The sequence below is a fragment of the Oncorhynchus keta genome, chromosome 26 (genome assembly GCF_023373465.1).
Source record: "Oncorhynchus keta strain PuntledgeMale-10-30-2019 chromosome 26, Oket_V2, whole genome shotgun sequence".
NCBI classification, from domain to species: Eukaryota; Metazoa; Chordata; class Actinopteri; order Salmoniformes; family Salmonidae; genus Oncorhynchus; species Oncorhynchus keta.
Window position 1 is genome coordinate 27,279,870 of NC_068446.1, and position 27,408 is coordinate 27,307,277.

Here is a 27,408-nt window from a genome sequence, read left to right on the forward strand (position 1 = left end):
CAAGTCTCACGCAGCAGCCCTATAAGACCAATTTATGTTCGGATGTGACGGAACTAGTGTCACATGCAATGACAGTTTGTTTCTCATCCCCACCAGCTGTCGACCAAGGCTGTGTATTATTTACCTTCACAATCTGAAGACCAATACAAAACCAGGGGAAAAATAGAGGCACTTCATCGTTGCATGATAGAAACCCATTTCCTTCTGTCCTGTTGATTTAGTCCTGACTAATTAAACTACATTGCTGTTAGGTGAGGTTTGTGGTCCTCAATTTGAAATGGGTGGATCACCACCTGACCCAAAAGGTGCAGTTCATTATAAAAATGCCTGAATGATGTTGCTCAACCCTGCTAATGACCTGCCAGGGAGATTCCCTCAATGCTCCCTTAGGTACGGCTCAGATGGATTTAGCATTGGGCTAGGGCTGTAGAATTAATCAAAATTACATCATAATCGCAATATTAAACTTGTGCAATATCCATAATCGCTAAATATCTATATTGAATGCAATATTTTGAAACGCAGAGTCCGTTTTATAAATATTTTTATTTTATTTACTTTGTTCTCTCCTCTTGGGGCTCCCCCCCTTGCTGTTAGATTCACTATAAGTTTACATGCTATTCTGTTAGGTCAAATGCAGTCAACAGATTGTTGTAAACAATGCTGCTTTCCACTTGGCTTCTTAATATAAATCATTGTATTTATATGATTGCAACAGTTCACCCAACTGTTTTGACCCATATTGCATGTCAAATCACAATATTTGTTAAGAAAGAAGAGAATCAGAATTACATTTTTGCCCATGTCGTGCAGACTTACATTGCGCACAGTTTCCTCACAATAGCAAATGACTGCCTTGTTGCAGTCAATTAGGAGAGGATTAGGTCCCAAACAGTATGTCCAGTACACAACTGCCACATGGATGTCCATTCGAAAACTTATTGCAACAATAGACTGACTGATTTGAGTAGAGGCCTTTCTTGAAAAAGCCACATCAAATATATTTTCAGAAACCAGCATTAACTACAACAAATCCTCCCCAAAACTAAGCAGGGTTTCCCAACACACAAGCCCTCTCCACACCCACACAGCACTTAAATACCCAACATTTTAGAGAATTTCAGATGCAAAGAAAGCACTTGCTACATTATTCAAATCCCTTGCCTTTCCTTCTCTCACTCCGCCTGCCTCTTCCAGATGGCCAGCTCACCCTTCTGCCTGGACCTGTTTCCAAGGCTGCTCAAACACTGGGGGTGAATCAAGTTTCCATCAATTCATCCACCCAACTGCTGTTTCTGGCAGCAGCAGCCTGGCGAGGAGTCCCAGTAATGCTGGGGTTTCTTTCTTTCTGCCTCGCCCTAACCTGTCCTATTAGCTCTACATGGAGGGCTGGATGCTCCATCCCAGCCAGCAAGCAGACACACATACCTGCTGACCACATGGGCTAGTGAGGTGGATAAACCAGTACCACATATCAGCCTTCATAGCTGTAGTACATAAGTTGTTTTGAACTCAATGTAATATTAATCTATGAACCAAACCATACGAAGGACAAGTCAAACGAACAGAGGGACTCAAATGTAAGAAAACATCCGTCACACCTTGAAAGAGCCCAATGACGCTAGAGAAATGCCTTCCAATAAGCCAAAACCAGAAGATTATTGATAAAGATAACAAGCGTCAAGTGACATAAGCGGTTGCGTGCCAGATTTAAGTGAAAGGGCTGAACATCTCATTCTAAATCATGTAGAAGGACTTACAGTGCATCCTAGTAGGCAAACTTCAGATCTCGTTTCAGTTCTGGTTGCCGGTTCTCTGGACTGCGTAAGCGTGCTTTGTATTCTGTCAGCCACTAGACACAAAATATGCTGGCCACTCAGCCTACTCTGTAACACATCATTAATTTTCAAACTGAGTTTGTCCCTCCTCCAAAACCCCACCCTCTCAGCACTAGCTTCTTTCCTGCAGACATCCTTACACACTTCCCCCACTAGTATTCCAACACTACAGCCCATCTCATTGGCTGATAGGGCTCACACCACAAGACTCGTCCCACATATAGGGTCAAGTCAGCCAAATGAATGCAAGGGGGAGGGGAATGGGTCTGCAGTCGGTGAAATTCCCTTTCCTCTCGGATGATGTCGTTTGCTCGCGCGTGTGTTTGCTTGCTCGCGCGCCCCCCCCCCCCACACACACACACACACACACACACGGGGGTTACTACAGGACAAGGGGGATTAATCTGGTTATCAGGCCAGGTTGCTATGGCGATCCAGCAGCTGTGCTAGCGGAGCTTTTACTTTCCAGAGACTAAATGGATAATTTTTATTTTATTTATTTAACCAAGTAGGCAAGGTTAAGAAAAAGTTCTCATTTACAACTGTGACCTGGCAAAGATGAAGCAAAGCATTACGACAAAAACAACAGGAGTTATACAAACGTACAGTCAATAACACAATAGAGCAATCTATGCAGTGTGTGCAAATATAGAAGAGTAAGGAGGTAAGGCAATAAATAGGCCAGAGGCAAAATAATTAAAATTGACCATTAACACTGGAGTTATAGATGTGCAAGTAGAGATACTGGGGAGCAAGAGGATAAATAATATTGGGATGAGGTAGTTGGGTGTGCTATTTACAGATTGGCTGTGTACAGGTACAGTGATCAGTAAGCTGCTCTAACAGCTGATGATTAAAGTTAGAGAGGGAGACATGTCTCCATCTTCAGTGATTTTTACAATTTGTTTCAGTCATTGGCGGCAGAGAACTGGAAGGAAAGGCGGCCAAAGTAAGTGTTGGCTTTGGGGATGACCAGTGAAATATACCTGCTGGAGCGCGTGCTACAGGTGGGTGTTACTATGGTGATCAGTGAGCTGAGATAATGCGGGGCTTACCTAACAAAAACATATTGATTACAATACTGGTTGGGGTGAATATATTTTATAAATGACATAAATTATTTTTGTTAACTAGTAAATAGTAGCCTACAGCAAAATGTGTTGAAATAATTTCCAACTTGTTAACAATTTCTGCTAGTTAGTTTTTGCTACCATGTGGGTTTTAGCTTGCTTCATTCAGCCTGCTAACTGAGGAGTGTTAAATTCACCCGTGTCCATACATGTTTCATTTTATACAATTTTTCTAATCTTACAGGAAAACGACACGGCACTATCTGATGTGTGGAGACATTTCAAAGCAGCTAATGTAGAAGGAAAGCTGTGCACATTCACAAATACTGTGCCAAATCATATGTGAAGAATGCAACAAAGATGGAGAATCATCAGGCCAAGTGCATAAAGTTCCCTCAGCGCTCACAACAAGCAACCTCTGACAAAAGTCTCTCTACTTCTATTCGAGGTGAAAATTATGAATCAGACACCTTATCGATAGCAATAGCTCATGGTCCTCCTGTAATCAGAAGTTGTTTTTGACCCAATGGAGGAAAGTAGTCAGAAATGCTGATGAATGTCATGCTAGAGCTGTGTTTGCAATTTGTTCACCTCTGATGCTTACAGGCAATGTGTATTGGAAGAGATTTCTGAACGTTCTTCACCTAGCATACACCCCTCCAACCAGACATGCTTTATCTACTAATTTGCTGGATGCACAGTTCAAGTGAAGGTCAAGCAAATCATAGAGAAAGCAGACTATTGCAATCATCTTTGATGGGTGGTCAAATGTCCGTGGGCAAGGAATAATTAACTACATCATCTCCACCCCTCAACCAGTATTCTACAAGAGAACAGACACAGCGGTCTATACATTGCAGATGCGCCGAAGGCAGTCATCATTGACCTTGGACCACAGAAGGTATTTGCACTGGTGACAGAATGCTGCCTGGTCATGAAGGCTGCTTGGTCATGTCACACCCATTGGCTGTGCTGCTCATGCATTGAATATGCTCCTCAAGGACTTCATGGCACTGAAAACAATGGATACACTCTACAAGAGAGCCAAGGAAATGGTTAGGTAAGTGAAGGGTCATCAAGTTATCAGAAATCTACCTTTCCAAGCAAAGTGAAAAGAATAAGCACACCACATTGAAGCTGCCCAGCAACACCCGTTGGGTGGTGTTGTCATTTTGACAGTCTCCTGGAGGGGAAGGAGTCTCTCCAAGAAATGGCCATATCCCAGTCTGCTGATATGGACAGCTCCATCAAGAGGATCCTCCTGGATGATGCATTTTGGGAGAGAGAGGTAAGCAGCCTGAAACCTTTAGCATTTGCCATTGTACAGATTAAGAGAGACAATGCCATCCTGTCTGATGTTCAGACTCATCTTGCAGAGATGTAAGAGAAGAAATCCCTACAAACCTGACTCGGATACACCAGCTCTGTCAGGAGGAATGGGCCAGAATTCACCCAACTTATTGTAGGAAGCTTGTGGAAGGCTACCCAAAACGTTTGACGCAAGTTAAACAATTTAAAGGCAATGCTACCAAATACTCAATTAGTATATGCCATCTTCTGACCCACTAGGGAATGTGATGAAATAAATAAATGCTGACATAAGTAATTCTCTCTGCTATTATTCTGACATTTCACATACTTAAAATAAAGTGCTGATCCCAACTGACCTACTGAGTTTTACTAGGATTAAATGTCATGAATTGTGAAAAACGATTAAATGTATTTGGCTAAGGTGTATGTAAACCTCTGACTTCAACTATATATAATAAACGTTGTAAAAATGTACTAATTGGTTGAAAGAAAAGACTCATGGTTGACCAAGATCATTTTGTGTGTGTGTTATGGAACAGCCCTAAAAATGTAGGTTATATGATAATGCAATGGCAAATTACCTGTTATCTTTCCATTTCCCATGACCTGTAAATTCCCACCAATCAGTGTTGTCCAGGTGGGAAGCTCTTTCTCAGCCTTGGTATCACTGACTACATTCTTGTGATAAGCACTAACTAGTGTTGCATGGTATTCTGAAACTGTTACTTTTTTTATACTAGAACATGAAAAATGTTTCTGTACTAGAATTTGTAACTTTCGGTTAGTTTGGCATATCCGGATGTCCATACCTTCATACCGTGCCTGTGCCATCCTGGGATATACGATGTTACCCGTAGTGCACACAAGGGGCACTATTTTATTTTTTCAAACGTAAAGGTGGCCCTAAAAACCATGTGTAACATGTGTAAAACTCACTCTGTTTTGAGTACTTTTTGTGGCCTCCTTGTAGTGTTGCATATTTTGGGGAATATTCAGAGGTGGAAACTTTCTGTGGGAATTAATTTGTAAGTCGCTCTGGATAAGAGCGTCTGCTAAATGACTTAAATGTAAATGTAAATTAATGGAAATATATGCAAATTCATATTAATACCATTTTAACTGTAGTTTTTTTTGCATTATCATATGGAGACTAAAACAAACTGTTTACCGTCTAATAAGTAGACATAATTGCAAATGATTCAATCCATCCAATAGAATAAAAATAAATGTGGTTATGAATTGAACTTTTATTTGAGTCGACTCTTCACATGGAATGATTTCACTGAACAACAAAAGAAAGGGAATGTTGAATGATCCATCGCATCTCCCAAAAATGTTTTTCTACATACATCAGTAAAATGATAGTCTAGAAACTAAAGCTTTGGTTGTCTTCCTCTCAGGCTTCCATGTCTTCTCCCTGGACATCCTCAATGTCCACCTCTTGAACATCAGACTCTGAGGCCTCCTTGCTCGCACACACCTTTTCAGTTCTGCCCACAAATGTTCTATAGGATTGAAGTCAGGGCTTTGTGACGGCCACTCCCAATACCTTGACTTTGTTGTCCTTCAGCCATTTAGCCGCAACCTTAGGAAGTATGCTTGGGGTCATTGTCCATTTGGAAGATCCATTTTCACCCAGCTTTAACTTTTTGACTGATGTCTTGAGATGTTGCTTCAATATATCCACATAATTGTCCACCCTCATGATGCCATCTATTTTGTGAAGTGCACCAGTCCCTCCTGCAGCAAAGCACCCCCACAACATGATGCGGCCACCCCCGTGCTTCACGGTTGGGATGGTGTCCTTCGGCTTGCAAGCCTCCCCCTTTTCCTCAAAACATAACGATGGTCATTATGGCCATACAGTTCTATTTTTGTTTCATCAGACCAGAGGACATTTCTCGAAAAAGTACAATATTTGTCCCCATGTGCAGTTGCAAACCGTAATCTGGCTTTATGGGGGTTTTGGGGCTGTGGCTTCTTCCTTGCTGAGAGGCATTTCAGGTTATGTCGATATAGGGCTCTTTTTAGGATACTTTTGTACCCGTTTCCTCCTGCATCTTCACAAGGTCCTTTGCTGTTGTTTTGGGATTGATTTGCACTTTTCGCACCAAAATACATTCATCTCTAGGAGACAGAACGCGTCTCCTTCCTGAGCAGTATGACAGCTGCGTGGTCCCATGGTGTTCATACTCGCGTACTATTGTTTGTACAGATGAGCGTGTTATCTTCAGGCATTTGGAAATTGCTCCCAAAAATGTACCATACTTGTGGAGGTCTACAATTTTTTGTAGAGGCCTTGGCTGATTTCTTTTGATTTTCCCATGATGTCAAGCAAAGAGGCACTGAGTTTGAAGGTAGACCTTGAAATACATCCACAGGTACACCTCCAATTGACTCAAATGATGTCAATTAGCTTATCAGAATCTTCTAAAGCCATGACATAATTTTCTGGAATTTTCCAAGCTGTTTAATCTGTTGGTACTAGGGGGCAGTATTTTCATTTTTGGAAAAATAACGTTCCCAAATTAAACGGGATATTTTGTCAGGACAAGATGCTGGAATATGCATATAATTGACAGCTTAGGATAGAAAACACTCTAAAGTTTCCAAAACTGTCAAAATATTGTCTGTGAGTATAACAGAACTGATGTTACAGGCGAAAGCCTGAGAAAAATCCAATCCGGAAGTGACTCATCTTTTGAAAGCCCTGCGTACCGATGCTTCCCATTGAGCTGTGAATGTCCTATCAACCAGATTACGCTTTCTACGTATTCCCCAAGGTGTCTACAGCATTGTGACGTAGTTTTACGCATTTATGTTGAAGAATACCCGTAGGCGGCTTCATTGCGCAAGTGGTCACCTGATGCTCCCAGAGAAAATCTTTGCGTAAAATACAGAGGTAGCCATTATTCCAATCTCTTCTACTGAAAAACCAATTGTCCCGGTTGATATATTATCAAATAGATATTTGAAAAACACCTTGAGGATTGATTATAAACAACGTTTGCCATGTTTCTGTCGATATTATGGAGCTAATTTTGAATATTTTTCGGATTGTCGTGACCGCAATTTCTGGTCGATTTAAACGGAGCTATTTCGCCTACAAAAATAATATTTGGGGGAAAATTAAATTTGGCTATCTACCTGGGAGTCTCAATAAATTAAATGCGCTGTCATGTCAACAAAACTTAGTAAAACACCTTTTTGTTGGTGTTTTACATACGGTAGGCTTGCCACCTCAGTAAATCCGGAAAATACTTATTTTCAACGAGTGGGAAAATGTATTTTAAAAACACCTTTTCAACAACATTTTGCTTACCGGGACTTTTAGTTTTGCAAGGCAGCCCTGAAACCTCACACATTTAAATGGGTTTATAGTAAATACATGTAATTTAACCGTAACAATGTATTACCTGCTAATGTGACCCTCCTGTAGGTTCACTCCAACCCCTGTTGTAATTAATCTGATTCATCTTATAACCAGCTAAGGTGCGCGCTAGAGTGGGGTTGGAGGGAAAACATACAGGACAGTAGTTCTCCAGGAACAGGGTTGGAAAGCCCTATATGTAGCCCATGTATCTGATGCGGTCTGACCAAGAGTAAGACATGCCATACTCTTTTTGGCCAGACAGCATCACACATGGCCTACACATACTGAGACAGAGGGGCGCTGTTTCGATCGATCAGATGCATTACGTGCGATTGATGATTCTGTCTGTGCCCCTCTGTCATGTAAATAAATGACCAATATTTAAATATGGTAGGGCATGCCAGGCCCCCTAATGCCCACCCCAATTACACTGGCCCTGAATTTTTTGAGAGGGGGGGGGGGGCAACTAGTTTGCTGTGTTGAGTTAACTACATTTAGTTCTAACTAGAAATTTAACTACATTTCACTGTAGCTTGGTGGTAGTTGACCGAAATTCAACTCATGGTGGTGTTTTCAGTAGTTAATGACTTTTTACTTCGGTTAACATCCGATTCCAGAGTGTTCAATGTATGCAATTTATTATATTTCAGACTTAGATATGATCATTTCTCACGAAGTAGTTTGGATGTAGTGAACTACTTTCTCAAAGTAACTTTAGTTAACTATAGTTTTGTTAAGAGTAGCTTTAATTTAAGGGTAGCTTTAATGAAGCTTAACTTCCAGTGCACAGTAATTGATTGCTTGGTCAACTATACATTTTCAGAGTAGCTTCCCAACACTAGAATGGCACGCATCTATACTCGCTGTTGGTTAACTGGCCGAACTACCGGCAAAGCCTGAATAGAAATTCCTCGAATATCTCTTCTACCGGTACCTAGCTGATTAGCTAACGTTAGCAAAGGCTGTCAAGCCAGCAGTCGCGTGCAAACAAAAGTAACGTTACCTAGAACAGTGGCTAATTGTAGCTACACTTAACCAAATTAGCTTCAAAGTTTAAATATCCCCGTTTCAATTAAGATATTCAATTTCAATTAAGAGCACCATAGAGAAGCTACAGTGTTTGTTCACTATCTGTAACTACCGCTTGGTAAACTAGCCAGCTATAGTAACTAACGTTCGCTACACAATTTCTGAGTCAGCATCACGCGTTCAACACGATATCGTTAGTTAACTTGTGTTTCCAAAAATTATTAGCTAGTAAGTCTACGAAAATAATGTTAGCCCTTACCGCCAATACAAAACAATCAACCGTTTCCTGCAGGTAACTTCAGCGTTGCAAACTTTGGCGCTGAAGTTGTTGATTAGGGAATAGAGAGAGACACGTTCACTTCACTTCCCTGAGCTTCAAGTGTGCGCGTACTGATTCTTTGTGAGGAGAATGTGACGTGGCGGAGTTTCATTCGGTCATGTAACTTGAAACTGAAAGATATGTATCTGATTTATTTTGACTGTACTAACATATTGGACTCTGTGGAGAAAATTCGTGTTTTAAATCCCAGGTGAAATTAGGGTTGACAGTACAGGTAGCCTAGTGGTTAGAGCGTTGGGCCAGTAACCGGAAGGTGGCAAATCCCCGAGTTGACAAGGTAAAAATGTATCGTTCTCTGCCCCTTAACTGCCGTCAATGAAAATAAGAATTTGTTCTTAACTGACTTGCCTAGTAAAAAAGTAGCAAATACTGGAAGAGGACCACATTGAGAGGCACTCGCAGCTATGGTAAAACTATGGGCTGGCAATGTCATATTTAGACTAGAGGTTACATTTATATTTATTACACACATGACTGATAACATCATTATTGTTGATTCTTTTTTTGTGTTGACCTTTAAGCAATAGATGCTTTTTTCTTCAGAATTAATTGACATCATTCACTCATCCATATACTTATATGTACACATATATGTACATATTCTCATTCACCTCTTTATATCTACATATTCTCATTCATTGCTTTAGATTTGTGTGTATTAGGTAGTTGTTGGGGAATTGTTATATATTACTGGAACTAGAAGCACAAACATTTCGTTACACTCGCATCAACATCTGCTAACCATGTGTATGTGACCAATAAAATGGTATTTTATTTGACATCAACAGCTGCATATGAACTTTCTTGTGGTATAGACTTCTTCTCTCTAGCTCTGGCAATACCCAATGAATGAATTACCATAGATGTTTTATAAATTATGTGAATTGTTGCAAGAAACAAATGGCACAAAGCTGCAGATTGCTGGATCCCTTCACACATATATTTGAAATTCGTGACCAAATGTAAACGTTTGTGGCTTTACCAGAGATTAACAAGGTCATAGCGCCCTCTAGTGGTCTAGTGGTCGATTGCCTTAGCGGGCGGAGTCAATGCAGTATTTCCGCCCTCGTTTTTTTTTTTTTTTTTGCGACTGACGTATGAAGGAGAGGGTAGCAACAGTTGCCTCGAGACCCCCGCACGCCATAGTGACTGTAGCCGTGGAGACAGTTACTTACCAACGGGTGCAACACTCAGCAACAGCAGCAGCAGAAGCAACTGGAACTCAACGAGCAAGTGAGAGAGGGGAAAGAGAGCACAGCCAGGGCAGAACTTATACAAGGCAAAGGTGAATATATCTTTACGGAGTTGAGACGATACATTTATTCTAATTTGGGATAATGATACTGTGGTATTGAATTGCACACCAATCTCTCTTTCATACCGTAGTAGATAACGTTACTTTCCCTTCGTCACATCCACCCCACGAATCTTCTGTCAAGCAGCTACCTAACGTTAACTAGCCAGTTAACTAAGCTAATGTCGTTTACTCCATTCAACTTGATTGTTTGTCTGCCATTTCTATAAGTTTACCAGCAAGTGAACTATCGTATTGATAACTATTTAGCTAAGTTAGTTCCATATTTGTACACATTTTTCAATTTTTATACACGGGTTTAAACCTTGTGCCAGGTTGTGTGCATAATTTAATTGTCGGTTTATTCTGCTATAATATGCCTGCTCTGAAGCTGCCAAGCTAGTTAGCTACAAGTTGTACAGTAGATAGCTAACGTTAGCTAAAATAGCTCATAACATGAACATTTTGTAGAATTTTACTTCGTGGATGTGACTGACAACTTGCTGAAATGTTGCCTAACTCAATTTAGCTAAGTTAGCTCGATTATTCATGGTATCCACAAATTAATTCACCTACTGTACTAACTGTTTATCGCAGAGCCAACCGATTTAGCCAACATTAGCGAGCTGCCAGCTGGGTCAGGTAACAGGCATTAGTCTACCTTAAATAGCTAAGCCGAGCTATTCCAAAATTGGGCAGACAATTATTATGTTTTACCAAAACCCATCTCTAATATCTGATTACTAACTTTGATATACGTTATTAATATGAACTCATGAAGAGACCCATTATAGTGCTGTTAAATTTCGACGTGTTAGCTGAATTAAATCATCAGTCGTTACTCGTTCTACTTTTTAAACATGGAACAGTGGCGCGAGCTCACCTCCAATAGCTCACTAACAGTGAGTAGTCGTTATTTGCTAGCTATGTTTATTACCTATCCTGTTACGCAACAACAAACGGAAAGCTTGCCAGTTTACTGGTTATATCACATTCAGGGTGCCACTGTCGTGTCGATCTCGTTTTGGGAAAGGGGTGCATTGATGGAACAGTTTATTTGGCATACTTTTTCTTTTAGTAGGAGGCTGTGTAAAAGCTGATTGGACCGCTGTAAGTAGGCTAAGCCAAGGCAAATAGTAATTCTACTATAACACGTTAATAACCAATAGTAATGCAATTACCGAATCATATTCTTAGCTAACTACAAATATTTCCCTATTTTCTATACCTACGATTAACCAAAAAGATGTAACAGCTAGGTGGTGCTATGATAGTTATTCCTCCTCTGGTTATTTTCTAAATAGTGGCTAATTATTTTGAGTGGTTTAATATAGTTATCCCATGTGAAATTTGAGACATCACACCTTTGAAACAAATATACTTATTATTTATTATACCATTCAGCTGAATGTGGAACCCTAAACTGTGCCCCACATCAAAAAAATCTCAAAGAATCAGATGGACATCAGGAGACATTGACTTTAACAGCTTGACTCTGCTTGTCTGACCTCAGTCCAATTTTCTAGGAACAGTTCATCACCATTCACCACGGTGATGTTACACTTGTTTAACAGAGCCAGGGCAGTTGATGAGTTCTATCCAAGATAGTGACATTTTGGGGCGGCAGGTCGCCTAGTGGTTAGAGCTCTGGGCCAAAAGGTTGCTGGATTAAATCCCAAAGCTGACGTGATAAAAATCTGTCTTTCTGCCCCTGAACAAGGCAGTTAACCCACTGTTCCCTGGTAGGTCGTCATTGTAAATAAGAATGTGTTCTTAACTGACTTGCCTAGTTAAAACAAATATATATATTGTCCTGGTGTCAGTTCTCATTAGGTGTGCTGTGCTTTATACTTATCTTTAGAGCCGAGTGCCCATACTTGTGAAAACCATGAGGATAATAGGCACGGAACGGAAGTGGTTAATGCAATGACTACAGCGAAGCCCTTCTCTCTACTCTGATATTGCATTCATTTCTTGTCAAATAATTTGTCTCCACTGACAATTTGTATGCAGTTTGGTTGAGGTGCCTTCCCCCCCAAAAAATTGGGGGGTCTCTAGTCCCCACTGAGTTCACCCTGATCTAATGACAGCTGTCAGACGCTCCTTTGTGAGACCTGTTTGCTGTAGTGGCAACAGTTCTTAATAATCTTTGTCGCATAAAAATGCACTCTTTTAATGAACTATTTTAATTAAAATATCTGTTTTCTGGTAATGGAATACACCGTCACAGGTGCACTTCCACATAGGATGCCTCTTCTCAGGCAGGGAACTGAATGATTCATGTTGAGATGTATTATTGATGAAGCCCAATACCTGTTTCCTTTCATCTGAAATTGGGAGTATATTTTGTGTATTTTCATTAGCCAGCCTGTATATTTATGAGAGTTAGGTTGATGGTGGCTTTTTCAGTGCCATCTGTTAATGGGTCTTTTGTTGAAGGTTGTTAGCCTGCTACTCCACTAAATAGGCCTATAGGGACTGTGCTCATAAAGTTTCCTTCAAAATGAAGTTTCTTGCAGTCTAATCCTATTTTACTAATGCACCCTGATCTTGAGTAAGGATAAAATCAATGTTTAAGGGATTACTGCACTTGTTTTGACAATTAGGGTACTTCTGAAAGAATCTAGCTTTGATTGGTCTACAAAGAAATAATGTCCCTGAACTTACATGCAGCCAGAATCTGATCATGCTGCTGTTATGTTTACATGGCAACTTGATATATAAATACACCCAAAGTCATGGAAAGAGAGTGGTTGGGGTGGGCCAGAGGTAAAGTGTTATTCTTTTAAAAGTCAGTGTTTTTAATCAGATTATTTTCATCTCCCTGGATGTGGCGGGTTTACATAGTTTTGGCTTGCAGAAGCAGGTCAAGTGGAAAAGGTGCTCAATAGAGGAGAGTAATACGGAATGGAAAGAAGCTGATACTGTCTAGTTAAACCCATTCTGAGGTTTTGTACTGATTGTGTTTTGGGAAGTGGGTCTTTTGTTGTGCTCCATTGAAAATGATATGTTTCCTCTTGAGTTGCCTTCTTAATCAACAAACATCAAAAACCTTTTAAGGCATGCTCAAGCAACAACAACGAAACATTTGTATCAGTTGAAAGAATACATGCTGTTTGAGTTTACTGGGTAACTTTCAACATATATTTTCTTTTGGTCTGCCAGTGTCTTCATTATTGACACAGCCTGCAGCCTGTGATTGTGGTCATGCTTCGGTGCCTCCCAGCGATGAATGCCACTGTGACCTGTGATTCACCACTGCCGCCTGTGGCCCAGGTTTAGTCCTGTCTGTACTCTTCCTATGGACCCCTGTCCTAAGTATCCACTTTGGAGCTGCTTTTGTGATTATTTTAGCAGTATCCACAGTAACCCTATACCATATTGAGGTTTTAAGGGACTCGTCCCTGGTACAATGCAGCTCTCAAATGGGCAGCTGCAATGGTCCCTGTGGGGGGTGGGGGGGTCGTCAAATGTCCACTGTGTGTATGTGTTCATGTGTTCATGCTGTATTTAGCTAATCTGGATGAGGTCCAGCCCCGAGGAGAGGTGCTCAGTCTAATAACCGGCCAATCACTGCCTGTTATTGAGAGTCTGCACAAGCTCAGACCACAAACTCAGACCAACAATGTTAACATAAGAACGTAATTTTTTCAAAGAATTGTCATCAAGACAGAGTAGGCTACTCTCGATTGCAGGCAATGGTTCACTGCTGGAGCATTTGCCAGAACTCTATCAATGTGTGGTGCTGATATGGCCCATTTTTTTGGACACTGGAGTTATCATCCATTAAATTATTTTTGTAACTTTTCGCATCCTATTTTAAAAGCCAATAGTTGGCGCACTAGCAGCAGTGTGCCTAATTTATGTAGATGTCATCACTGTTGTTTTTACAGTTATGGTGTTAAGATCCAAGAGCATTTAAAATTGGAATTCATCCTTGCTGTGCTTACTGAGCCATCTGGTCTCTGTACATTTGATTATCTGACATTAACTCTGTTTTTAATGAGATTTGCCAAACCTCCAGTCAGGAATGTCATGAATTCACTGAACAGAGCAGAGGCACACAGAAGAAGAATACCTTTGGGGAGTTGTTAATGTGTACATGGGAAGTAATAGTGTGGTGGTTTTCTACATAAGAAAGTGGCAGTTTTTCCTCTGTTATTACAGTTAACTCCGTTAACTCAGCCACCACTTGTACAAAACAAACAAGTGTCCATGTCAAGTGTCCATGTGCAGTAAATCTGTTTAGTCTTGCAGACAGTGTTAAGTTGTCGACATAGGCAGTGCAGTTTGGAAATCACAAAGTAGGCTTTTGTCTCCAAGCTACTGAAAAAGTCTCACCAGGTAGAAAAAAAGTTGCAAAAAAAGTTGCCCATGATTGGCTCTCAGTAGCAACAAGTTAAAACTTGTTGTGGAATGAAATGTTTTTCAGTTGTTTTCACTCACATCACCAGGGCCATTCTTTACATTCCACCTGGTTTGTAATCATAGCTACACAACTCCCACAAACAGCAGACGGGGTTCTGACATTTGCATCACAATGATGGCCCCCCCTCAACTTTTTTTCAGTAAGGGACAGTTGACCTCCCCCAACCCTCTCCACTTTCTCTCTCTAGTTCTTTTCTTTTGTGGAATTTTCCTTAGTCAAAATATACATTTTTATGTCGACGTTTTCATTTCTCATTTTAAAAAAGCAACAAGTATGCACGCATTACTGTACATAGTGTTTAGATAAATGCCTCTGATAATTGGCATATATTATATATTATAACAAGTATAACCATGAACTTGCTTTAAAATAATAACTGTCCATTGAGAATAGATTTGCTTAGATTTGTGAGCAGGCAACTTACTGTTTCTTTGAGGTCTGCGTTTGTCTGTAGGGCTGCACTTCAGAAGCCATTCAATAAGATGATTTGACAAGGAACAGGGGCAGAGGAGGCTCGCAGGTGTAAGGCTTCCTGGGTTTAGGGCTGAAAATGGGCTGTGGTGGTCATGAAATTTTGTCAGACGGTGATTGTCAAGCAAATAACTTCCGGTGTCATGGTAATTGACCGTTAATTAACATAAACACATTTAGCATCTCCTGGCTTCCACCATCTACATTTGAAAAAAAGTCCAATATATCCATTTAATATAACCTACACCATCACAATAAATTGTTTATTTTATACATGTCTAAAGAAACATGATATGAATAAAATGTTGTCTATTTCAGAAGAACAGAATAGCATACTCTGAGTTGTCCTTATGTTAGGGCCTGATCTGGCTATGCCAAATGGCTGTGAGCTACACTAGTTCATTTAGCTTAGAATTGCATGGCATTATTTTATAGTATGAAGAATACAATTGAACAAAGCTGAATAAAATAGAAATGATATTTTCCCCAAATTATTTGAAGGAGTGCGCACATGCGGCTATCCTGTGTTGAACGGTTAACAAAGAAACAGGTCCTCCTATTTGCTTAATTTAGAGTTATTTACACAACTTTAGTTGTGATACAAATGCTAGGCTATATGTTTAGAATTTTAATACATTCTATGGCTGCATGATGCCACTAATGATTATTAGAATTTTTTTGCATGAAAGGCATGAGCTCTGCTTTGTTTTTTTGCACAGGCTGCACAGTCTCTCTCTGCATCAGTCTCTCATTCACATTTTGACAAGCACTTGATAATGCCCCAAATTTCCCGCCAGCATCCCCTTTGTGTGGCTGTAATGCCCCCTAAAAAAATCCATGCCTTTTGCAACCAGTGGCCGTTGTGCCCTTGGGCTGAATATAATAATTATATTTCTCTTCTCCCGGCTGCATGTTCTGAAGCACTTCTCACTCACATGGCTCTCTCAGATAGCTCAGTTCTTATTAGCCAATGCCCGTCACGTGATCCAGTCCTTCTCACAGGCTACAAGTGACGACGGACACATCGGGGACGCAATTGTGCAAGTCCTTATCGAATTCTTAGGCTCCTATTGAAGATTTTGGAAGAACTGTCCACATTTACTTTTTGTCAGCCAACAAGATGAGTAGGCCTAACGAACAGCAAAAGCACTAGCCTATGTCAATCTGCTATCCCCCATAGTACAAAGGTTGACCTATTCTGTGCGAGATAAATATTCCAAACATAGTCTGGAACAGTTGTGGGATGCGATAGATCCCAAATTAATACAACCACTTGCATCAACATTTTTTTAAAGCAATGAGGCTGGCACAACAGATCAGAACATTTATCTTAAAATGTTGATAAACTATTAGGCTATTTCTTCACATTATAAGCACAGCAGTGCAGACACGGCTGTAGGTTATAAGTACAAATGTTCCCAAATGCAATCAATTAGCGGGAAAACACCATTCTCAAAAGTGACCGAAAATGCATTTATGCATGTTATGCTTTTATTACAAATTAGCATTTTTTTTATGGTGAAAAGGATCTTCCCCTAGAACAATAGAAAGCTGATGGGATCCTCCTCTTTTTAATAAAGGCCATCAAAACTTTGTTTCTCACGCAATTGCATAGCCTATAGACATGTTGCGCAACATGAGCTCATGGGCTCTCATGAAGTGTTTGATTAGATTTTCGATTACATTTGCACTGATGTCAGAGTGATTAGAGGGACAATAGAGTGCTGAGTACCAGGCAGTTAGCAAGTTTGGTAGGTTACTAATAATCATCAGCAGCAACAGTTAGGAGAAGCCTAATTACCGTGACTAAACGGTCACGTGGAATTTGACTGCCGTTATGACCCGTGACTACCGGTGTGGCGGTAATATGGTCAACGTAACAGCCCTAGCTGAAAGCACACCACAAATTGTCCACCAGACACATTGTAGCATTTTTCTTCCTCAAATCAACATGAATCAGAATACCTTGATAAGCCATCCAAAAAGTTCCTTTAACCTCTCTGACACAACAGCCAGTAAGACTACGTTAACTATTTGAAATGTTTTATTTATTAAGAAATTGACATTGACTGATGTCAGATACAACCACACAATCATGTTGTCATGGAGATGTAGTAACCAACACCCATCTGTAATATCTTCTTACTACTAATAAGTTCTTAATATCAACTCAGAAAGAGACCCATCATATTGCTGTTAGATCTTGGCGTGTTAGCTGAATTAATAGATTTTCTTGAACCTTGCTGCCACTTAGCAGTCATAGAGGGTGACCTTGTGACGTTCTATTGTAATGATAAAACAGACTGGTTGAGTCCTATCTGTCAGATAGTAGAAGTGGTCAGCATACTATCCATTGCATGATAAACAATTTCTACGTTTTAATGGGGAAACTATTTATTGGGTGACTCATTGGTTTGTTTAATGTATTGCTTGTGAAATCGTATGATCAATTGCTGTGTGTCATGTCTGCATGGAGTGAATCCCCTGCCAAGGAAATGCAGATTCGTCTTGTGAGATAAAACCTGCTACTTTGGTTCAGATGCCAGGATGATAGCTGGAGCACTACCTCTGCCATCTACTGAGGTCATCTCTCCGGTATCTCTCTGCCTGGAAAAAATGATTCACCCCTGCACAAGAGCAACTGAAAAGAGATCTGAAATACACTTTGTCTGTTTGACTGCTCTCAGCCTTTCTTCTACAGGCAGTTATCACTTGCATACTTTAGTCTTTGAAAGTGAAAAGATAATATGCACATCTCGACCGGGAGCTAATGTGGGTTTATATTTAGATATGCCTGGGATGTGATTATGAAAAGTCATAGTCCATGTCTTACTGTGGTAGCGAACTTGCAAAGCAGCAGAGACACTGAATTTCTCTGAGCCTGATATTCATTATGAGTTATCCATAAACCCTTGAATTAAATATTTTCTCAAATTACAGCTGCAAGATTAATCAATTTATGGATATGGGCTTGGATCTCAGGATCAGGTTAACACGTGAGTTAGTCCAGAGCATGATTTTGGATGCTAAAGCAGTTCCTCCTACAGTTTAGGGAAAGGCTGGACCAGGGTTTCCGTTAGCCAGTATATGATGGCTTTGCCCCCCAAAGAAAATAATAATTGAAAAGCCGCTAAAATTGTTGCCGGAAAAATCCATTGCAAAATAATGCTTTTAATTCACTGATGGAAGTACCAGTCAATGTGCTCTGACTTCAAAGGCAAATATACTTTTATATGCTAATAAATCCTCAAGCTGCTTGGAAATTAGTGTCAGGTGAGTTTGTTTCTACTCACCTGACATGCAAAAGTTCCTCATAAGGGACTTCAGCTAAGTACCCCGACTGGACAAAATTGGCGAAGATTGTGTTGGTTATCCCCGATTCCAGTGTGCCTGTCGAGAGGGTATTCTTTCTCCAAAACAGATTAAAGACAGCCTCAAGATCACGCCTTCTTGAGGACAAAGTAACAAGACTGATGCGATTTGCAAGCTGCTCCATGGAGTTGGACGGTTTTGACTTCCTAACAGCAGCGGCTGACAAGGTCTAGTAAATTAGAGGCAAATTATTTTGTTAGTCAGTCCCGGGCTCTAGCAGTTCTGCTGCCGCCCTAGGCAAGATCAACGTATGCCACCCCTGTGTCATATATAGTATAAAGATTTTGAATAGATTGATAGACTAGAGTAGAGTAATGATGTGTATCATGCGCAATTGGTGCATTTCAGTAGCACATAGAAACGAAATATCGTTGGCAACTATTTACAACAGCAAGTTACAATGTTGCAATCCCAAGGCAGCCAACTGCCTATAGTAGGAAATAGAGTTGTTATCAATAAGCCACATATATCACACACATGGTCTAAAATTAACACTCCCCGCCTGCCAAATGCGGGTAGATTTTGGCATTGGCAGGTAAGATGTTGTCTATTTCACCAGCCACATAGGCGGGTGATCAGGGTTCCACATTGCGAACATTTCACTTGCATTTGTGAATAAAAATAGTCACGTATGATCACATTTATAGTAAAAACAAATACTGCAGTAGCTGCTTTCAAAGTATTTCCGCTGGTTTGTTTCATAGCTGGTAAATTTAATCCACAAAGTCAAAGAACTACGAATCCTATATAGCCTATTCCACCTCGCGCTGCAGCACTGCCTGGCTGGGGGCTGTGCGCATGTGAAGAGCTGAGAGGCCGTGTCTGGAATTGACAGTTCATGCAGCATTTGTATTCTGATAATGGAGTTCTGATCATAGAATTCCAAACATGTCACATGTCTACATTTACATTTAAATGTGTCCACATTGTGTCCGTTCACGCGCTATATTCAAATGCCAGTTGGCATTCTAGAAATGGTGGAATATGATGACACAACAGCTGATGGCAGAAGCTAACTTTTGTAACTAAGTAGCCAGCTATCCTCTGTCGTTAGCCAGCAAGCAACGCTAAAGGGATTGCAAAGGACTTAGCATAACTCTAGCCAAACCGAAAAATAATCTTTATAAATATTAGCTTGCTGGCTCGCATTTATGAGGCCAGCAAACACGTTCCCCACACACTAGAAACATATTTCCTCCCATTATATGATTCCATCTGTGTTATTTCATAGTTTTGATGTCTTCACTATTATTATACAATGTAAAAAAAAATAAAGAAAAAGCCTTGAATGAGTATGTGTATCCAAACTTTTGACTAGTACTGTAAGTGTCAAGTGTAAACACGACCAGTGAATTATTCATTTTTAGAAGCGATGCGCACAGGCATAAAAGTTGGTTTAATTTACTTAAAACGATAAGACTACTGAAGTGAGACTGCCCTTGTGTTTTTACACAAGGTTGTTTTTCTATGTTTGAGTTTCAACTGCTAGGGAAGAGAAGACAACTTCTGCTAGGCAGACTCAATCTCATAGCCACAAACATGACTCAAATCGTGCTACCACACCCTTAAAAGGGAAGGTGCACATTTTTGTCTCATCTGTGATATTAGGCCACCCAAAATGAAATATTAGCATCCCAAAAATATTTTGGCTGATAAAAAAATCTGAGTGGCTGGTAGATTTTTATTATCTATCTTCTACTAAGCTAACATATGGCATTTTTTAAAGATGGTTATATCATGGACCATTTAAACTATTCAATTTTTATTTTATTTTAGGACCCCTTTAGGTATAGAATTATATATACAAAATATTATTTGGTAAAATATAGTACTATAGAAATACTATAGAAACACATTGAATAACACATTAATAAATGGCAAGAAAGAAAGTAAAAAAATATAGAATAAGGTTTTAAAGTGTCTCTTATATCTAGCAGATATAAGCAAGCTCAGCAAATATTTTTGGACACATTTAACCCCTTATTTTTGTTGGCACAAAACTACCTCCATACGTCCATTAATTTGTATGGGTTACCTTCCAATGAGTCCCGTGACACTTGTGGGGGTCGTAGAGTACACCATCATTCTCGTGAGTCTCACCTTTCCATAGAGTGGTCATAATAGTTAGGCCAAACCATTCGGACGCTACAGACATTTTTGTGAGAAGACCGATTTTTGGGATGTCTCCTGGTCGGAGATGTTAAAGGGTAACATAGGCGGATGCGGGGGACTGAGACGCAGCCCATGCAAAAAAAAAAACATATCTCTACCTTAAATTGACAGATTTTGATGTGGATGTTTTGTATTATGTTCATTGGGTTGATGCATGGGTGTGTCAGACTCTTAAGGAGTAAGATTAATTACAATACTCTAAATGTGATTTTGAGCACCGTGGGTGGAAGCCCTAATGCATTACACACCCAATGCATATAGATGTCTGATACATTTCTCAAATGCCCGTTAAATAAAATCTTGCCGGTCATGTTGACCAGTGCCAAAACGGAAACCCTGGTTTGGACTAAAACTAAGCCCAATGAGCCTTAACCCACTTCGTGTTCTTACTCATCGATTGTTTTGGTTAAATGTGATCCGTCTATGTCAATACCATGCAACAGGTGATGTTTTTCTTTGGATTATCAAAGGGAAAGCTGCTCAGCTAGTGTAGTAAGAAATTTGAGAAAGATTTCTAACAGAAAGCACACGTAATGCAGAGAACATTTTGCATGACAGAGTAGCTTTAGGAGTTTCCTTTGCCACAGGCTTTGCATCTTGCTGTGTATAATTATTTTAACATGCCTTTCCGACCTCCTCTGCTTTGACACTCAGATGGTATGGATTTTCTGGAATGCTTGATGTGTCTACAGTGCACACGTCACCCATTCCCATTAGAGTCAAACTGTGTAGGTCAAGACAATGTCTTGATATTTTGTAAAATATTCAACATTGTCAAACTCTATATAATATAGGCAACATGGGGAGCTACAAAGCAGTTTATTTGTTTTAATGTTTGCATTCTAAGTTAATTATTATAGGAATGCCTTAGGTTGTGGTTTAATTTGTCTGTTCTGATAATAGCACCAAGTCCATGGCACCATGCAAGGATTTTATAGGAAATTCTAAATGATTAGAATCAGTATTTCTTGGGGACATTGACTTGGTAAATATACATTGAGCATCACTTAGTGATGTTTCAATTTGGTTTTGTCTAGTCTGTATCGCCACCTTCAGATGTGATCGATGTGAAACATAAAACTGTCTCCATGCTAGCTGCCACGTTGGAACAGTTTAGTTGCACTTCACAAACTGTTTTTCTATCTCTATGGGCAACAAGGTGGCATGACAACAAAGACTGATGTTCCCTCCTTCACTCTGTCATCACCCCTGCCGGAAAAACAGGAGACAAATGATCATTAAAGAGAGAGACAACCACATGCAACAGATTACCTTCAGGACACTTAATTCATCCCTGCCCATCTGCTTTGTTTTCCAGGAGGTTGACTGCTCCTCACAAATGTACTTTCTTATTCTCTAACACAGTGTTATTCATCTTAGGAGTGGATGTAGAATGGAGATGGATGGGAGGTGGTGGAGGAAATCTGCAAAGGGTTATAGAGGTGGGGGAGGTCTATGGGTTATCACAGTCTCCTTGGCAACCGTTTGATAATTCTCCGGCTGTCAGGCCTGCGCTCCACATGGTAACGAATGGCATCTCTGTGTCGACGGGCTGTGACCAGAGGTGGAAACGGGGAGAGAGTGGATCCAGGATCAGTGGCTGGTTTAGCGGCCCCTTGAATGGCACCTCTCATCTAATAGCTGGCCACGTCCCCTCCTCTCCCTCCAGCGTCGCCATCTGCAGATCCCAAGAGCTGCTTTGATTGGATTAGCCATGAATTCATGAGACAGGCTTGAAGAACAGCCTCTGTCGTGGAAATCTCTTATCATATCTTAATTAGCTTTTTGTGAGTGCATGCGCCTGTGTGCTATCGTTATGTTTTTTTGTTATAGAATCAAAGAGAAGCCAACCTGGGTTTCCTACAATGGGGGTGGCTATTAGATTGGTCACCCAATATAGATCACATTGATTGAACTATTTTCAGAGTAGAAAGTCTTATGGAAAGCATGTTGCTTCTCCTTGAAGTACATTTATCTGTTGTATAACTGAAGGAATGGGCTAGGAATTGGACGTGGGGGCAGGATATGGTGAACAAAGAAGTGGTGCACAAATGTCCCCCATAGACAGGAGTTTAATGACAAGTGTCCATGCTTTATTGCCTGGTTGTTTCAACTTCCGATGTGCAGTAAAAGCCCCTTGAGTCGGACTAGTCTGTGGCAGTGCTCTCCTCAGTGCTTATATCTCCTTCCTGCTGCATGGATTATACATGTTGGAAAAGTTATCTGTGATTGGTTTTCAAAGTAATTGTTGTTTTTGGAATGGGGAGGTGTAAGCCAAGCTTCGAGGATTGGCTGTCCCCTTTCTGATGATTTAAACATTCTTCCTTCATTTGACCACCGAGTGCATAAAAGAGAGAGAACAGTTGAAACCAGCATGGCGTTTTTAACATTTTTATATAATCTTTCTTCTCCATGGCACAGGAATGAGTCTGCCCTCTGTCTCCACCCCGGTGTCTGAAATTAATAGCTTACGTATTTATTGTTGTAAGTTTCTGCTTAGTGTGAGATAGAGGGATCAGTTGGGGGGATGGCATTGTTTGGTTTGGGAAGTATTCTGTTGGTTGCATAGCAACAGGCCCCTGGAAACGGGAGTGGACGGTGTTGCCACTAGCAACCGTTGTTGCTCTGCAAACAATGTGGGCCAGTGCAAACAAGAGCCAAGACTGTGGGCTCCTGTTTTTAATTGAACATCTGTATGTGTTTTTCTCTGATTGAGCGCTGGTTAAGTTAGATTTTTCAGTGACAGATGTTTAAATCTTGTCTAGATTTTCATACCAAATAGCAGGTATAAGTTTATAGTACTGCACGCTTACCTTTAAGAGGTCTACCAAATGCACGTAGAAATGTGTGTTATAGATCTGTCATTCTCATTGAAAGCAAGTCTAAGAAGCGGTTGATCTGTTCTATGTGCACTATTTCTATGCTTCCCGTTCTTAAGTTTCGTTTTTGTGTTTTTTACTTTTGGTTTTGTACACCAGCTTGGTTTAGATAGTACAATGATTCTCTACACTATAATTGCTAGTTTTGTCACATAAACTGAAATTAAGCAAACTATTTGAATTTTAGCAACCATAAAATGGCGGAGTGATTTCTGCATAAGGCATCTTTAACAGAGGGATATTGGTCCGCTCACACAATTGTCTAAATTGCTAATTTGTGAGTTGCTTGAGTGAAGACAGGATAATTTATTCGAGGTTTGTGATTGAAGTTGTCTCAGGGTTGTGAGGAGAAAGTCTCTGTTAAAAAGTGCAGTCCATTCACAGTTGGGTTCTGCAGTGGTTTGCCGGGGCTCCCGCAGTGTTTCTGCCGCTCATAGCAGTTGGTGGGGAATTTGTGTGGCTTTTAACTGTCACAGGGGGGCTCAACTCAATGTGGCTGGGGGAGAAAGCCATCTAACCAGTCTGCTTGCCTGCACTCCCTCCCTCCTCCAGTCCAACGCATGGCGCACTTCCAAAGCACCCACTTATTTGAGCTTTAGGCATGAAAACTTAAAAGGACAAAGCCTAGGTTTATGAGTCCCTGCACCACCCCACTCCACTGCTCCCTCTCCCCCTTCAGTGCATAATAACCACGCTAAGGAAAGAAGTCCAAAGATAACTGCAGGGATTGTTATCAGTGTATTTATAACTCAACTGACACCCCATGGATAAATTCCTTCCATTTGAAACATCTGGCCGCTGGAGCTTTAAATAAATAAAAAATCATTTTTAAAGATGCCGTCCGGGATCTTAAACACTTAAAAATTCTTAACATATCATACACATGTAGGATGTAGCATATCATACAAAATGGATGACTTTGTATAAAATTGTGCACAATTTTTCGGGGACCTGTTTTGGCTCGTGAGGACAAACAAATGGCTGAATTTATACAAAAGCTCTGGACCATCATTTTAACTTCTTTTAGAAAATGCTAAATGAGTACTGCGATTATTTGCTGTTGTATTACAAGTTTGCCACAAGGAATAATGCAAGGAATAGACAAATAATGGAGGATTGTCTGTCTATATTCTACTCGAGACCCTTATCGACGGGTGCTAATTTTGCCTCCTGTCTGACAAATACATATGAGAGGGACTAGAGGTGGCTGAAAGTGACCGAGGCTGTTTGTGACTCTTTCAAGAGGTTACACAGAGAAGGACTGGACTTGGCAGTCTCCTCAAACAGCTTTATATTGTGTGAGTTCCTATGTGATTAATGCTTAGACAACGATTGACAAATGCCAGCCTAAAGTAATGGAAGAATTACAACATTATCGACACCACTTGGCTATAAGGCTATTTATTACTTATCTAGACAGGCGTGTCTTTGGAATCCTCCTGTGTGGAAAATGTCAGTGTCACACCAGCTCTGTGGTAATCCATGCCAGGGTTTCTGTTAGGAAAATGTGGTGCCGGACATTTGACCGGCAGCGTTATAATTTACCGGACATTTGAGAAATGTACCGGACCCATATGCATTGGGTGCGTAACCTGATTAGGGCGTCCACCCACGGTGCTCTGAATGACAGAAATCACATATAGATTATGGTAATTCACATTAACAGAACATGCAAGTTGAGGATGCAACAACGATTACCCAATTCTGACGCACACTTTGAAGATGTTAGAAGAACTGTCCACATTTACTTTTCCTCAGCTAACAAGACGAGTAAGGAACAGCAAAATCACTAGCCAATGTCAATCTACTATCCACCATAGTAGAAAGTCTAGCTATTCTATTGGCCAGCATATTGAGAAAGAAATAGCTTATTCCATGCAGACTCTGAGACAGTTGTGTGGCGATAGATCCCAAATTCATACAACAAGTAGGCCTAGGCTACATTATTATTCTTTTTTTTTCAAGCAATGTGTCTAATGCAACAGACCAGAACGTTTAGCTTAAAATGTTGAACTATTATTTCTTCACATTATAAGTGCGCAGCAATACGCACAAGGCAGTAGGCTATGTGTGAATGTTCGTTCTATAATGCAATTAGCAGGAAATCACTGTTGTCAAAAGCATATGACAGAGATGAAAATATCAATTGAAAATGTAGAAGAAGAACTAGCTTGGGTTGCTAATATGTTTAGTATTGTGCCTTTGGCTACTGGGAAATGAAAGAAAGTGTATGTCAAATAATTGCTTCCACGGATATGGTCGGATTTTGGGCTAAGCTATTTTGAAGCCATGTTAGACATGCCTCATAATATGTAGTAAAATTTTCAGGTTTCAAACAATTAAGTATATGTTTTCAAAATGCATACTACTTCTAGCTCATTGCAAAGTGGCGTGTGATGTGCTGATGAAGCCTGCCTTCCGTTGCCTATGCATTTGCTGTTTGAGATGCTGTAGCAGTGAAGACATCAAAACTATGAAATAACACATGGAATCATGTAGTAACCAAAAATGTGTTATAACAAATCAAAATATATGAAATATTTTATATTCTTCAAAGTAGCCACCCTTTGCCTCTGACAGCTTTGCACACTCTTGGCATTCTCTCAACCAGCTTCATGAGGAATGCTTTTCCAACAGTCTTGAAAGAGTTCCCACATATGCCGAGCTCTTGTTGGCTGCTTTTCCTTCACTCTGCAGGTGTGTTTTGGGTCATTGTCCTGTTGAAAAACAAATGACAGTCCCACTAAGCGCAAACCAGATGGGATGGTGTATCGCTGCAGAAAGCTGTGGTAGCCATGCTGGTTGAATTCTAAATAGATCACTGACTGTGTCACCAGCAAAGCACCCTAACACCATCACACCTCCTCCATGCTTCACAGTGGGAACCACACATGCAGAGATCATCCGTTCACCTACTCTGCATCTCACAAAGACACGGCGGTTGGAACCAAAAGTCTCATTTGGCCTCATCAGACCAAAGGACAGATTTCCACTGGTCTAATGTCCATTGCTCGTGTTTTTTGCTGTGCAAAGCTGTCATCAAGGCAGAGGGTGGCTACTTTGAAGAATCTCAAATATAAAATATATTTTGACTTGTTTAACACTTTTTTTGTTTACTACATAATTCCATACACGTTATTTTATTGTTTTGATGTCTTCACTATTATTCTACAATGTAGGATAAAGTAAAAAATAAAGAAAAACCCTTTAGGTGTGTCCAAACTTTTGACTGGTACTGTACATAGGCTAAAAAAACATTCATTCGCAATGAGATTTTTTTGTTCTTCTCCCGGACAATTGGCCTGCACCATTTTTATTTATCGGCTTTTCTATTAAAAAAAATGTATCAGACAAAAGCCGGCTTTTACCAGCTAATGGGAATGCTGGTTCATGTCCATTGTTGTGAAAAATCGTACTTCAATCATGTTTCACAATTTCCGTTAATAAGCCTAGGTATGGTGTTGCTCACAACTAATTGTTCTCATGCCCTAATGTTAATATTTTATTATTTGTCATCTGTCTTTAATTTAGTGTGTAGCTCTGAAGAAATTTGACACCAGAATCTAAGCAATCACAATGCATTTTACATTCGTTCACTCACTTTCTAACTCTACTCTCTGTGTCAAAACAAATTTAAAAAATACTGAAATTTAAAGTGCTGGGGGTGTTTGAGCAGAGCTGAACAGCACCTGTTGCCCACCCACTAGCTTGACTCTAATGATTAATGACTGTCTAATCAAACAGTATTAAAAGCAGCCTGTTAATGGACACTAAGCTATTCGTGCTTCAGGCAGTGTAGTACTGATCTAACAGGCAGCAAGCAAGCAGTG

General features: G+C 40.2%; 2 protein-coding genes and 1 long non-coding RNA gene across 6 annotated transcripts in view; 2 read left to right on the forward strand and 1 right to left on the reverse strand.

Moving 5' to 3' along the window:
* Positions 1–9,156, reverse strand: part of LOC118359185 (long-chain-fatty-acid--CoA ligase ACSBG2-like) — a 48,357-nt gene extending 39,201 nt beyond the window's left edge. The window contains exon 1 of one of the 2 annotated variants that reach the window (XM_035737524.2): positions 8,881–9,156. Coding sequence is in view for 1 of the 2 variants with exons in the window: in XM_035737523.2 (XP_035593416.1) it covers positions 1,761–1,767 (7 nt within the window). In the remaining variant the exon portion in view is untranslated. Of the gene's footprint in view, positions 1–1,760; positions 1,925–8,880 lie in introns of those variants that run through there. The other variant, XM_035737523.2, reaches the window with a different exon arrangement.
* On the forward strand, positions 2,232–6,315 carry LOC127912029 (uncharacterized). The gene is made up of 3 exons (XR_008080173.1): positions 2,232–2,502; positions 2,750–2,845; positions 3,153–6,315. It is a non-coding gene; the product is annotated as an uncharacterized LOC127912029 (long non-coding RNA).
* A 918-nt stretch (positions 9,157–10,074) lies between the features above and the next one.
* The window catches only part of LOC118359186 (DNA-binding protein RFX2), a 64,724-nt gene continuing 47,390 nt past the window's right edge, over positions 10,075–27,408 (forward strand). Inside the window, exon 1 of one of the 3 annotated variants that reach the window (XM_035737529.2) lies at positions 10,075–10,246. The gene's annotated coding sequence lies outside the window, so the exon portion shown is untranslated. Of the gene's footprint in view, positions 10,247–13,469; positions 13,532–27,408 lie in introns of those variants that run through there. The other 2 variants (XM_035737526.2, XM_052480477.1) reach the window with 2 other exon arrangements.